The sequence below is a fragment of the Diachasma alloeum genome, unplaced genomic scaffold, assembly GCF_001412515.2.
Source record: "Diachasma alloeum isolate Michigan unplaced genomic scaffold, Dall2.0 Dall_scaffold_00493, whole genome shotgun sequence".
Lineage (NCBI taxonomy): Eukaryota > Metazoa > Arthropoda > Insecta > Hymenoptera > Braconidae > Diachasma > Diachasma alloeum.
The window spans coordinates 196,306-209,593 of NW_021680626.1; the positions used below are offsets into that span (position 1 = coordinate 196,306).

General features: G+C 46.6%; 1 protein-coding gene across 1 annotated transcript; it reads left to right on the top strand.

Annotated features, from left to right (window-relative positions):
- Positions 1-11,452: 11,452 nt before the first annotated feature.
- Positions 11,453-12,163, top strand: LOC107042541 (serine/arginine repetitive matrix protein 1-like). The gene has a single exon (XM_015263606.1). It carries the CDS (start codon positions 11,453-11,455, stop codon positions 12,161-12,163), a length of 711 nt encoding a protein of 236 aa, XP_015119092.1.
- The last annotated feature ends 1,125 nt before the right edge of the window (positions 12,164-13,288 follow it).

Consider the following 13,288-nt stretch of genomic DNA (forward strand, 5'->3'; position numbering starts at 1 on the left):
AAAAAAAAAATTGTACCGGAAACTAATGGATTTCAATCCTTATTAGATCTCCTGATTTGACGCCGCTAGACTTTTTCCTTTGGGGTTTTCTAAAGGATCAAGTCTACGAGTCAGAGCTAGAGAGCGTGGAGGACTTGGTAGCACGACTACATGCAGCTGCAATCAACGTGGATGCTGAGACGCTCCAGCATGTCAAGCTGGAAGTCCTCAGGAGGATTCATGCCTGCGTGGCTGCTGGAGGAGGCCATTTCCAGCAACTGCCAGCATGAAAATTTATCAAAATCGGCCCTTTTCAGGGCCACCAAAAATTTAACGTGGCGCGACAATTTTTCATAAGGCAAGCGGACGTAGGGAAGTTTTCCGGTCGGTCGATGGATCGGGTGATTCATTTATCCCCTCGAAGTGCCTAATTTTCCCAAATCCATGCGAACTGAGAGCAACAAATGCAGAAAGAAAATCTCAATTTCCTTTTGGAGACATTATTTGGGCTCGACTCCTCCCTCAGCCCCCTCCCCTCATTTAGTGAAAATATCAACTCCCCGATTCGAACGGGGGTGGCTTTTACCCTCTAGAAGTGCCTAATTTCCCCAAATCCATGCGAACTCAAAGCAAAAAATGGAATAAGAAAATCCCATTCCCCTTTTGGAGACGGAATTTGGGCTTAGGCTTGTTCCTCAACCCCCTCCCCTCATTTGCTGAAAATTTCAACTCCCCGATTCGAACGGGGGTGGCTTTTACCCTCTAGAAGTGCCTAATTTCCCCAAATCCATGCGAACTCAAAGCAAAAAATGGAATAAGAAAATCCCATTCCCCTTTTGGAGACGGAATTTGGGCTTAGGCTTGTTCCTCAACCCCCTCCCCTCATTTGCTGAAAATTTCAACTCCCCGATTCGAACGGGGTTGGTTTTTACCCTCTAAATGTGCCTAATTTCCCCATATCCATGCGAACTCAAAGCAAAAAATGGAAAAAAAAATCCCATTCCCCTTTTGGAGACGGAATTTGGGCTTAGGCTTGTTCCTCAACCCCCTCCCCTCATTTGCTGAAAATTTCAACTCCCCGATTCGAACGGGGTTGGTTTTTACCCTCTAAATGTGCCTAATTTCCCCATATCCATGCGAACTCAAAGCAAAAAATGGAAAAAAAAATCCCATTCCCCTTTTGGAGATGGGATTTGGGCTCAGGCTTGTTCCTCAACCCCCTCCCCTCATTTAGTGAAAATGTCAACTCCCCGATTTGGACGGGGTTGGCTTTTACTCCCTAGAAGTGCCTAATTTCCCCAAAACCATGCGAACTAAAAGCAAAAAATGGAAAAAGAAAATCCCATTCCCCTTTTGGAGACGGGATTTGGGCTCAGGCTTGTTCCTCAGCCCCCTCCCCTCATTTAGTGAAAATATCAACTTCCCCGATTCGAAAAACGGTGGCTTTTACGCCCTCGAAGTGCCTAATTTCCCCAAATCCATGCGAACCGAGAGCAAAAAATGGGAAAAGAAACTCTCAATTTTGTTTTGGAGACGGGATTTGGGTTCAGACTTGTTCCTCAACCCCCTCCCCTCATTCAGTGAAAATATCGACTTCCCCGATTCGAACCAGGGTGGCTTTTAACCCCTCAAAGTACCGAATTTGCCCAAATCCATGCAAACCGAGAGCAAAAAATGGCAAAAGACACTCTTAATCCCTTTTTGGAAACAGGATTTGGGCTCAGACTTGTTCCTCAACCCTCTCCTCTTATTCAGTGAAAATATCAACTTTCCCGATTCGAACGGGGGTGGCTTTTACCCCCTAGCAGTGCCCAATTTCCCCAAATCCATGCGAACTCAAAGCAAAAAATGGAAAAAGAAAATCCCATTCCCCTTTTGGAGACGGGATTTGGGCTCAGGCTTGGTCCTCAACCCCCTCCCCTCATTTAGTGAAGATTTCGAATCCCCATTTCAAAGGGGGTGGCTTTTACCCCCTCGAAGTGCCCAATTTTCCCAAATCCATGCGAATTGAGAGCACAAAATGGAGAAAGAAAATCCCATTCCCATCTTGGAGACAGGATTTGGGCTCAGCCTTGTACCTCACCCCCTCCCCTCAAGACAGAAAAAAAATTTTTTGTCAATTTAAAAAAAAAACTTCGCCCCTGAAATCAGTAAAAAAACCCCGAAATTAAAAAAGTTCAGACCAAAAAAAATAAGCTCAGATCCAAAAACGTAAGAGGAACTTTCCACTTCAAAAAGCTCCCTCTTCAATAGCCTTTCAGGAAAAGGAGCGTTTGCGGGACACCCGTATAGATCATCATTCCAAAAAAAGTATCAATACTCTCCTTATTATTTAACATAAATATCTCTTCATTTGAAAATGAGAAAAACTGTTCCCACAATTTGTATACTACAATGAGAATAGAATCCAATAAATTTAATTCAATCTAATCGCAAGGAAAAATTGGGAAAAAAACAATAAATTAAATTAATATAAAATAAATTAATTGTGACCGTTTTCTAGATTCTATAATACTAATTCCTGATAAAAGGATTAGGGCCAGTCAAGAAAAGGAACAAATAAGGGATAATTTGAGAATAATAACCTATATTCTTTTCTAAATACAATTATGATCGTCCAAAGACGTAAATAAGTCCTTTACTGAGATCTAGGGGAGGCCAGGCAACTTTTGTACACGTAAAAAGGGAGTGACTCTAATGCAAAAAAAGGGGAGAAGCTAGTCGTGTCGAGGGAATGCAACTAAATATATAAATGATAACTGAAGGGGGAGAAACAAAAGAGTGTAGGCTCACCGTTGGGGGGTATGAAGGGTAATATTGTGGGGACGTGAGGGAAAATGAGGGGGGTAACTCGTACTTACGATGGGACTTCACTCTGGCGAACACGTGGAATTCCACCGGCGCCTTGCACTCCTTCAAAATACCAGGGCGTTTTCCTGGAGAGCCTCCTTTCCATCTCGGGGTTTCCTGGGCACCAATACTAGAGCTGGGATGAGCTCGATGTATCGAAAGTCCTCTTTTTATCCGCCAAATAACTTCCGGGCGAATTTTACTGTATTCACAATTTACTTTCGGGGCACGTGGCGACTCACGGGGCAGCTAATGCACGAGTGACGGTCTTTCCTTTTCCTCCGCGATTCGTGGGGGTTCGTCAGGTGTCGATGTCCTTCGGTTTTTAATTCGGGAGCAACCGGGGCCAATTAGCGCGGTTGAGTGGTGACTATGACCACAATCCAGGGATGTCTCACAAGGGATTATTGCAGGTGTTGAATATTCAGGGGTCCATTATGGGGAATTTCCTGGGGGCGATGGCTTCTCCAATTGATCGGGTGGGGCCGGAACTGATGTCTTCCTTCGGCTGATGTCTTCGTGATATCCAGGGGCGGGCGCAGAGGGGCGATGAGGGGAAAAGCGAGGGAAGAGGTAACCAACGGTGGCGAGAATTTGCGGTTTTAGGGGGCAGTGTGTGTTGGGGAAAAATATGTATAAAAATAATAAAAATTAAATGAATATGACTCGTCACATAATATAGCGAAGCGTCCATTCGCTAGTTCTAATATTAACTGATTAAATTGATGTATTTTTCAAATAGTTCTCCAATGAAAACTCCAAGTCTTTTCTCGTGCAGCCTGAAAGTACTTCTCGAAATTTATTGGCAAGTTTCATTAAATTTTGTTTGCTGATTTCATCTTTTGTGAGCAGATATTCACGTTATATTCACTCACAAGTGCAACACTCCTTTCAGCAATATCATTTATCATATGGCGGGATTTCACAATTTTGAAAGCTGTGGCAAAATCGTCTCTTTTCTCCCATGTTATCGGATCGCTTTCCAAAAAAGTATAATCGATTTTTAAAATTTCGAAAAATCTAACAGTGTTCTGAGTAACGAAAGAATCTAAAGTTAACCCTGAAATTAATGCCAAATCTTTGATTCCAGTTTTCCTCTTCTCCCGCTTATTATCTCTTGCAGACCGCGATTTCATGGCTTGGCACATCTTTCGCTTACACTCTGCACTCACGTGCTCATCGAAGAACGCGAGAGCAACCAATTCCTCTGATAAGTACCAAAGGTGTGTCACGAACGTATCAAATACAACTCTCCAAACTTTCGATGCAACATGACTGGAACAAGTAGCATTTTGTGCTAATTGTTTCAACAGTTTCAAATGATTGTTTGGAGCTGTAACTGCATGTCAAGCCGTGAACCAAGCCCTTTGGTACGCAAGAACAATAAAAATACATTTATTCGTCAGACCTGATTTCTCTTACGATGTCAAGCAAAATTGGTCTCTAAATAGAAAAATTTTTAGCGAGTAGATTGCTTTGGACATCCACCTAGCATGATGAATAGGGCCTAAAGCACGGAAACGGTTGCCTGTCGCTAAATCTCCACCTAGGAACATCACCACCAGTTCTAGAAACTCCCTGGTCTCTACGGATAGTTTTATCCTATATGATAAACAGAAAAATATGAGGTTGGTTAATTAATGGCGGAATTTCCATTTTCAGGGTTCGATAACAGTTAGAAATAGGGGTACGTCATACACATAAGACATGGTAACTCACCTCCAGTTGTTTTTCAGCGAAAGCAAGGATGTCTCCCACTTCATCTTGTATGGCTTCCTTCACCGCGACATCATGAACCCCGGGGGAAAACTCTTCTTTTTTCATAGTCTCCCACTGTCCTTGGAATCTCTTGAAGATCAGAACGTCAGGCCCGGCAGTACCCCCCATCGATGATTCGAACGCTGTCTTCAAAAGAATTTCCATAAGATGGTGACGGCACGTTAGGTACAGAAGATCCCTTCCCAAATGTTCTTCAAGCAAGGTGCATGCGTTATTGACATTGCCCGTGTTACTTGATGTCGTATCAAACACCGTAGCGCATACCTCGTCTAGGATATCCCATTCCTTCAAGCATTGGTATACTGCTTTTGCCTGGCCTTCGTCGGTTCCTCTTTCAATCCTAGGCACCCCAAGCAGTTGATGCCACTCGTGACCTGATACGAAACCGGTGAGACGATCAATTTTTTTAAATTTATTTTCCGGCGCTGACATTTGTTTGCCGTCCCAGTGGGACACTCAAAATGTGGGGTGGTTTAATTTTCGCGTTGTCTCGGATGGTATCACTGAGCGTTTCACGCTGTACTTGGCGATTTCGACGCAGAGTTTCGCGGCTCAAATGGACGTCTTCCAAAGCCATATTTGCGCGCATTAAAATTGCTGCTAACACTCGTGCAGCCATACGATCGCTAACTTTGGCTCGGTCCAAGATGGCCGCGATGTCAGGAGTTATGACCTTGAGTCGCTTAGGTTTCTTGGGCGATAATTTCACTTCATAGGTGGTATCCGTTTCTTGACTGCTATCATTCGCCTCCATACAATTCAGCAACTCAGAAATTTCTTCTTCGTCGAAAACATAATTATTAGGGTCCAGCGAAATTTCTCCAGGTGAATCTATGAAATCAAATAAATATCCGACTATTAATTTGAAATTCGTAAAAGAAATTGAATATAAATCATACATCATATTGAAGAAAGAGAAGAAAGTCATCTTACAGAATTTGTGTATTTTGGCACAAGAAAAATTTTTTGTTTGGATTTTTTCTCGTAATTTCTACCGTTTCTTGTTTCTATCAACGTACTTTGCTGTAATAACTCAGCTTTTTCCTCTCCTTCGGCTTTCTGTCTACTACAATCAGTCCCCTCCTCCGTATCGATGATTATGTCTAAACAGCCACCGCAATTCAATAAAGCTGTTGCTGCTTCGTTCTCCATTACACTCACTTGCTTTTGATGGGCGATGTCGAAAAGGTTGTCCAATGAACATTTAAAATCTATTTCTTTCACTTTATAAGCTGTATTTGTGTCTCTCAGGGCACCGTATTTGAGGATCTTTTTATAATATTTTACCAATTTGTCCAACTTGCTGATTGCGTTGCACTCTTTTATAACCGGAATTCCCGCATATTTCCAAAAAATAACACTTTTCCGCACAACACACTGTAACACTTCGCGAGCATTAAGTTTTGGTATATTATACTTCGTATAATAAAAGCAACATTCCAAAACCTGCTTGTTTGTAGGCAATTTATTACTACGAATCCCTGGTCTCGCGTAACCGACCAATGGAATCTCACTGTTTTTACGTGTTTCCAGCATATTGTGTGGGTTTGTTTTTAACTGGCTACTCTGATATGTTGACTTTTCGGAAGTTGTCTTGCGACTGACTGCATAGTTCAAACGAGAAAATTATTTGAAGGTATTTCCTCAGAAGTGCAAAGTACATGGGGGCTCCACCTCCTCAAACAGAGATGAAGAACGGGCGACGCTATAAGCCTCATTATAAACTATGTGGAGATGATTCATGAAGGTTTTGTCAATTTTCAGGTCACTCGCACACCCTTCAATTGAATGACTTCTACGAATGATCAATTCTAATTGTGAGAAAGTATACCTACAATTTCATTTTAAGTAAAAAATTTAATATTTAATAGTTAATAATTTTGAAAATAGTATTATTTATTTATTATGAAAGTTTTTTTAGAAAATTCGATTTCTTCAAAATCAACAACTGATTCGTATTGACTGAAGAATTTCAAGAAGCAATTTATATAGCTAAAAGATGAATCCGGATATTTTATATTTATCAAATTCATAATTGTACAGTGGTTTACCGACTATTCTCCAGATTTCATAGATATAGTAAATAAATATTCCTCATAACCAAACTTATAATGTGAAAAATAATCCTATAATTATCGGATATTTTTGCAAGTCTTGAGGTACTACAACCAAATATTTCCTCCGTGAAGATAAATGTTATACGAATTCACAGCTCTAAACAATGCCATTATTTTCATACGCGACGAATAAAAATATGACAAATTTTCCATTAAGTAAAGCGACGCAGACAGACATTACCTGGAAGAGAGGTGTACCGACCGAACACCCTTACTACCTGGCGAGAGACCGCCATAAAGCCATTTGACTTTTCACAGNCCGACGAATAAAAATATGAGAAATTTTCCATTAAGTAAATCGGCGCAGACAGACATTACCTGGAAGAGAGGTGTACCGACCGAACACCCTTACTACCTGGCGAGAGACCGCCATAAAGCCATTTGACTTTTCACAGACTCATTAGCTGCAAGCTGCCAGTAGGTCAGAAATTTTTCAGGAATTTTAGATTATCATTGCCGCCGGAAGAAATTGCTCTAAAAATTAGGAAAAATTCATACTCTCTTTGGAGATAAACCACCATCGATTGGACGCATAGGCGAAGCAAAACTAGATATTTTTGATATTTTGGGGCACGCTAACCCGTAGCCCTCAGATGGGGATGAATAATAATCCCAAGAGCGCTCCCACGCTCAAGGGTGGGATGCCCTTGGGGGTCGTCTCTTTCGAGATCTCTCTCGAGGTTCCCCGACCCTGGAGTGCTCTCGGTTGGCACAGCGACTGCCTGAACGAGGACGGCGGGGGGTAGCACCCGTCGATGGAGCTGGACCGACTGAACGATTCCTTTGAACGGCTTCCAAGGGGGGCCAGCCGTCTTCTGCTGCCGATGTTGGTTTCGGGGGTTTACGACCTCCTCCGGGGTTGGCCACAAACCCGTGCTCCGGACACCTCTGGTGGGCGCTGAGTCTGGAGGGGCACTGATCGCAGAAGGTGTCCCCGGTTGGATTGGGACATATCTGGTGTGGATGACCGTGCTTGCAACAGTCAAAGCATTATGGCCTCGGCTTACGCCTTTTTCCTACTTGGGACTTGCCTTGTTGCCCCCCACCGCGCTTGGGCCTAGTCCCCTCTTGATGGGCAGCGTTTTGCCGAGTATTAAGTCCTCTGGGGTTACTCGGAACAGCCGGTGGTGTGTTGGCAGTGGTAACAGTCGGAGTGGTCGCGCCGATCTCTCCTGGTGTTGGGGGGTTACCCTGCGTGGGCGGATTAACCTGGAGGGGTTGCTGTTCGGCTGACCCTCCCGGAGGTGGAGCCGAAGGAGGCGCGCTCAGGGGCATCTGAGGTGCCTTCGTCGGAGGTGATGATGTTGTGACCGCCGGAGGCATCTCTAAGGTAGCTCCGGCGGAGGTTCCCTGGCCATCCCTGACCTCCGGGGACTGACCAGGATGGGCTTTCTTGCTCACTCTCGTACTCTTGAGGGACGGATTCAGCAGACTCGACTCCACCTTAGGGGTCGATGGAGTCAGATTTGGTGAGGTTGGTCCCGGGGTCGTGCTCGCTAACGAGAGTTCCTCCTGATTATCGAGTTCTAGGAATTCGACAACACTGCTCTCGGAGCTCCGGATGGGAGTGACCTGGGGTACCTCTGCGCCCGTGGAGGGATGTGACAGGGATTTTACTGATTCCCCTAAACAAAGTAGACGACCTGGATCTCCGTCCTCTGGCTCCAGACATGTCTCGATGGAACAGCTGGAATCCGAGGAGGATGAGCGGGAGCTGGAGGAGGTTGAAGAGCTCGATTGTGAGTCGGGGATTCGTGGACTTGAGGGGGCCGGTGGAATATCGGATGACTCAGACGTGAGGTCTGGAACCGACGAGATAGTGGGGTCTCCGGACTGTGCCACCGACGGTACATCGGGGATTACAACTTCCTCCCTCTCTCCCGTGGTGGTAATCTCCAAAGATCCCAGTTTAAGAGGGGGGATCTCATACCTCCATCTTGTTAGTTGCTGAAGTGGAGCAAGGGAGCAGGTGGACAGGGCGTCAGCGAATCCTGGGTTCATCTTTTCAATGCTCCTGATGTCGGCGAGGCAGGGGCCGATAAGATCCCAGAATCGTGGGAAGCGAAGCGGTGACCCGGGTTGCTCCCTTGGAGGTGTTCGTTCTCGATTCGGTCGGACGAGTGCGACCGTGGATGGCGGAGTAATCGCCTCCGTCTCTGGGGAGTAGCGCTGCGGGCACGGAGGTGAGCCCAGCTGTTCGACTACCTCCTCTTCCGGGAATGAATAATCGTCGAGGTCTTCGACCGGGATCCCCTCCTGGAACAGGACGCATTCCAGGGCGAGCTGGGTGTTCAACAACGCCGCTTGCTTACTGGTGTTGGGCGCCGGCTCGTCCTTGGTCTCCAAGCTTAGGGGAGGTGAAGGTGGTGGGCTTCCCGTCAGGTCTACCGTCAGGCATTCTGCCTCGGTAGTGGTGGTGACCTCCGGTGATGAATTCTGCAACAAGAGATGGGACACGGAGAATTTGTCCGGAAAATTACCGCCCTTTCGGGGGAGAGATGAACGGTACTTCGTTATAGGGTCAAAGAATCGTTCGGCCACGACTGAGGTGGATTCCTTTCGGACCGTAAACGTATCACGGAGGGGAATTCATTCCCCAAATAGCGCTGAAGTGAGCGGTAGCCTAGATAACAGCGAGATCCTTCCGTTCCGGCGCGGAATACTCCCTTTCAGCAGGGGACAACACCCTCCTAGCGTAGGTGACAACTCGTTCTCTCCCATCACTGACTTGTGTCAGAACGGCATCCAAAGCTACTGCACTGGCATCGGTTTGCATTGAGAACGGAAGCCCAAAATTGGGATATGCTAACGTACGTGTAGACGTTAGATGCGCCTTCAGCGAAGTGAATGCGATACTGTGTACTATGCTCCAAGCCCATGGATGGTTTCCACCCGCCACTTTGGTCAGGGGATCGGTCACCATTGCAAAACGTGGAATGAACCTATGGAACCAAGAGGCTAGTCCGAGGAAGCGCCTCAACTGTCTACGATTTCGCGGTTGCGGGAAATCGAGAACCGGAGTGGCGATAGCAGAGTCTATTTGTAGACCGGATCTACTGGTAGTGAACCCAAAGTACTGTACTTGGGAAGTAGTAGACTCATCACCCTCCTGTTGTGTGAAAGCCTGACCAAGGGGTCTCCATCGATTTGGCCGACTCTCTCCTTCGGAGAAGTGGAAGCCCTCTTCAACGGGAAATACCTGTCTAGGGGAATTACCATCCAGCCCCTGCGGGGGTGGGAATTGCCTCGCCCTTGAGGAATCTCGCTCCCCAGATGTTGGGGGAACCTGCCCTGCATCAGGGGAATTTTGTCCCTGTGATTGAGGGACACCTCTCCCATAAGTGGGAGGATAGGATGACCATGCGGCATAGGGGTATGCCCATTCCGACAGTGAATTGCCTTCTGCCGGGGCAAAAGGATAATTGGGTAGCTCCGATGGTTGGAGATTTCCTCCGGCAAAAGGATAATATCCCTGTTGCTGGGGATTCTGACCAGGCCACATTGGTGGCTGGAGGAGGAACTCAGGGTTGCTCCCTGGATGGGCTCCTTGCGGAGTACGCCTTTCAGTTGGGATATTCCCCAAGCGAATATGATTGTAAGCCAGAGTTATTACATCCTCCTCTGGAATGCCATCTTGGCTAACCAAGTTGGGATCTTCCGCGCCAGTGACTCGAATGGAGCCATGGCTGCACGCCGATGAAGTGGAAGCCGCGTCGGAAGTGGCGACGTCGGAAATGGTCTCACTTCTAGTGGAGCCACGTCGTGTTACCTTAACCTTAGGCTTCACGGTGGAGGTAGTGGTTCGCCTCGTATACTTCCTTTTTGGAGGTACAAGGGTACCCCCATTTCGGCCGTCAGTGAGGACGGATTGGTCGATAGTAGCATCAACTCCATGAGCAAACGCTCCGAAAGTACCATTTATGGAGTCACCAGGTATGGGGACCTCAGTGCCGGAAATACCACTACCGGGAATTTTCAAAGTCGCACCTCTAAAGGTGAATACGCCACTTTGATGAATCTCACCGGTCGGTGGAAGAGTGGGCTCTCTAGAGGTCCCGTCCTCATTAAGAGGGAGATTGGGATCTATAGGGGTTTTACCCCATTTGTCACCCATGTCTTGTCAAGCCGACGTGAAGTCGGAGGCTCTCCGTTATAAATCTGGAAGAACACTCACTTTTCGCCAGAAAAATGAGGAAATTCACCCATGAGTAATTGAGCTTCGGGATAATCCAACAATCGGAAGTGAATCAGCCTCTGTGAATCAAATTCCAGGGAGGATCGTTGAGACCTGATGGATTACCAATCATGGGTCAGAACCACGTAATTCTCGAATGAGAAAAATGGGAAAATCGAGTTGTTATCACTTATCCTCAATACTCCGCGGTGCGATGTGATAATCTAAGCGTAATCCAAATTAATCCAAAAGGAATTCGAAATTAATCCAAGGAGCAAGTCGCGCCATCGGATTCACTAATATTTCACAAAAGAAAAAAAAAAGTTTCATCCAATTCGACGACTCGAAACCGAAATGAACTGATCGTCGAGGCAGCCGAAAAACCAATTGCTGGACGCGAGGTGCGAGCCTTATTATATACCGCGGGTCAGAGATGGGGGGGGGTCACCCCCCTACTAGCCACGGACTGACTCTCCCGAGAGGGGAGGACCTCAAAATATTCACCCATAGAGCGGGGAAACTTACGTAGAGTAGGGATCACGTGATTGGTCATATGTCTCCACCTAGCAACAGGCGGTTATCGTTAAGTCGAAAACCCCCGAAGCCAACATCGGCAGCAGAAGATGGCAGGCCTCCTTTGGAAGCCGTTCAAAGGAATCGTTCAGTCGGTCCAGCTCCATCGACGGGTGGTACCCTCCGCCGTTCTCGTTCAGGCAGTCGCGGCCCCAACCGAGAGCACCCCAGGGTCGGGGAACCTCGGGAGAGATCTCGTCCGAGACCACCCCCAAGGGCATCCCACGAGCGCTCTTGGGATCATTATTCATCCCCATCTGAGGGCTACGGGGCCACCTTCACATCAGCATCCACGGCATCGAAACCAGCGACCGTTACGTCTGGAGAGTATTGGTCTAGCCGTGGCCTCACCAGGAATCCTCCGGAGGGGTCCACACTCAGGTCCTTCTGGGAACCTCCCCAGCCAGAGGAGACTCCGCGATCAGCGGCCAGTTGTTGGAGTGCGTCCGCAGATGCCCCTCGAGGTTACTACACCTCTCCAACTCCAGCATCTCCGGCACCATCGACATCTCCGGCACCAGTACCCCCGACGGCACCAGCCCTGCAGTGGTCCCCAGAGACCATCGTGGCCGTGCAGCAGCTCCTGAATCAGGTTCAGCCGACCTCGTCAGGTCAACCGGCAACTCAGCAGCTACCTCAAAATCCTCCCCCCGGACCTAAGTCCTGGGCAGCGAGGTATCCTCCCCGTTGATAAACGGCGGTTTTCTTTTTTTTATCCCCGTTCGACACGATGGTTTCTTTTTTTTTGTTCGTTTTTTGTCCCCGCTAATCGCGGTGGGTTACTCAAGATAATATTTTTTTTCTTCTCTCAATAATCCACCATTCAATTTTGGATTTGAAGCTTTTTTTTTTGTATGATTCTCTGGTTGGACCAGCATTCAATTTTTTTCGTATTCTTTTTTTTTGATACACAATTTCATTTTTTCGTTTTTCGGCCCGTGATAAGGCTCACGAAGGCAGTGATAATTTTTTTTTGATAAAGCCCCGCCACGCGCGGTGGAAACGACCTCCTGGAGAGGCTAAAAATGTGATATCATAATAATAATTAGTTTCCCACTAAAATTGTTAGGAGTGTGGTATTCGACCGCGCCTAAGGCGAAAAACAAAGTATTAACAAATAAAGTATAGCGTTCTCATACATAGCTGTGAGTTTTGATCCAGCCGACATCTCAGGGTGTGGGTTCGGTTTTTGGTTCCCTTTAACAGCCCCGTTGCAGAGTACGAGAATACCCACCTTCCGGACGATAGAAAACTATCACCGTCATCAGGTCACCAACACACCGCCGTACACGGATACCAACTGTCAAAGGAGGGGATTGTAACGAACATGTGGGGATGTTCGTTAGAGACACCACCAGGACCTGAGAACATCCACTTCCGGCGACACTCAGTAACGGATCGTGAGTAGAGAGAGAGAGAGAGAAAGTAGAATTTTGTTTCCCACTCCGGTGTGGTCATTTTTCCGATTATCCCTGGGATAATCGAGTCGTGTTTCTCCGTTTAAGCGGAGTTATTTTTCGTTGCTTCGCGCTTCCGTTTAGTAATTTTGCGGTTTCGTTTCGTTTTTGACTAATAAAGATCTAAAATTACGCGTTTTTGAGGGCCCATAGGGTTATCGTGAAGAAGGGCCAAATTTTAGAGTCATCCGATAACCCTTATGAGAACCACCCTATTGTTAATCGTATGGTAAATCGTTTAGGTCCGGCTGAAATGCCGGCGCTCCAAATTATGATGGATTTTACAGTGTTTTACTGGTTGCGTTTCAGTTTTTCGGTGGAAGGTCACGTGGAACAAGTGCAACCCTTGTATCCCGTGA